General features: G+C 64.4%; 1 protein-coding gene across 1 annotated transcript in view; it reads right to left on the bottom strand.

Annotated features, from left to right (window-relative positions):
- The window catches only part of ACA1_396660 (Armadillo/beta-catenin family repeat-containing protein), a gene marked incomplete at both ends in the record, with an annotated part of 802 nt that extends 343 nt beyond the window's left edge, over positions 1 to 459 (bottom strand). The window contains one exon of the mRNA XM_004351575.1: positions 12 to 459. Coding sequence (XP_004351627.1) covers positions 12 to 459 — 448 coding nt within the window. The remainder of the gene's footprint in view (positions 1 to 11) is intronic.
- Between the last annotated feature and the right edge of the window lie 185 nt (positions 460 to 644).

Below are 644 nucleotides of genomic sequence, written 5' to 3'. Positions count from 1 at the left end.
GAGGAGCGAACCGTTGCAGGAGAGATTGACGAGGACGCGCACGGTCTGGAGGAGGAGGGCGGGCGAGGTGTCGTCGGCCTGGAGGAACTCGAGGAGGAGGGTGAGGCCGCCCTCCTCGCGTATGCGGTCCTCGTTTTCGGCAGCGATGGAGAGGTTCATGATGGTGCGCAGCAGGTTCTCCCGGATCTCCTCGTTGGGGAGGTCCTGCAGCAGGCGCAGGATGTCCCGGATGGCCCCGCTCTCGCCCATCACCTGCCGGTTCCCGTTGTTGGCCGCCAGGTTGGCCACCACCTTGGTCAGCTCCACCATCACGCTCTCGTAGTCCGTCAGCGGGTGCTTGGAGCTACCCACGCCCCCGCCCCCGCCGCTGCTGCTCCCCGCCCCCGACGACGACGACGCGCCCGCCGTCACGGGCTTCAGCATCGCGAGCATGGCCTGCAGCAGGCCCAGCTGGCGCATCGCATCGTGCGTCGGCGCTGATGATCACACGACACATGACACACACACCAACACACACACACACACACACCAACACACGACATACATGCAGTCACGACACATGGCAAGACACGACACACACGTCCACCACCGCCCTGGGTGAGGCACACTTGCCACTACAACCATAACCAACCATAACCAACCAT

This window comes from Acanthamoeba castellanii, assembly GCF_000313135.1.
Source record: "Acanthamoeba castellanii str. Neff unplaced genomic scaffold scf7180000084759, whole genome shotgun sequence".
Taxonomy (NCBI): domain Eukaryota; phylum Discosea; order Longamoebia; family Acanthamoebidae; genus Acanthamoeba; species Acanthamoeba castellanii.
Note: the sequence above shows the minus strand (reverse complement) of the source record. Positions and strands in the feature narration are given on the sequence as shown.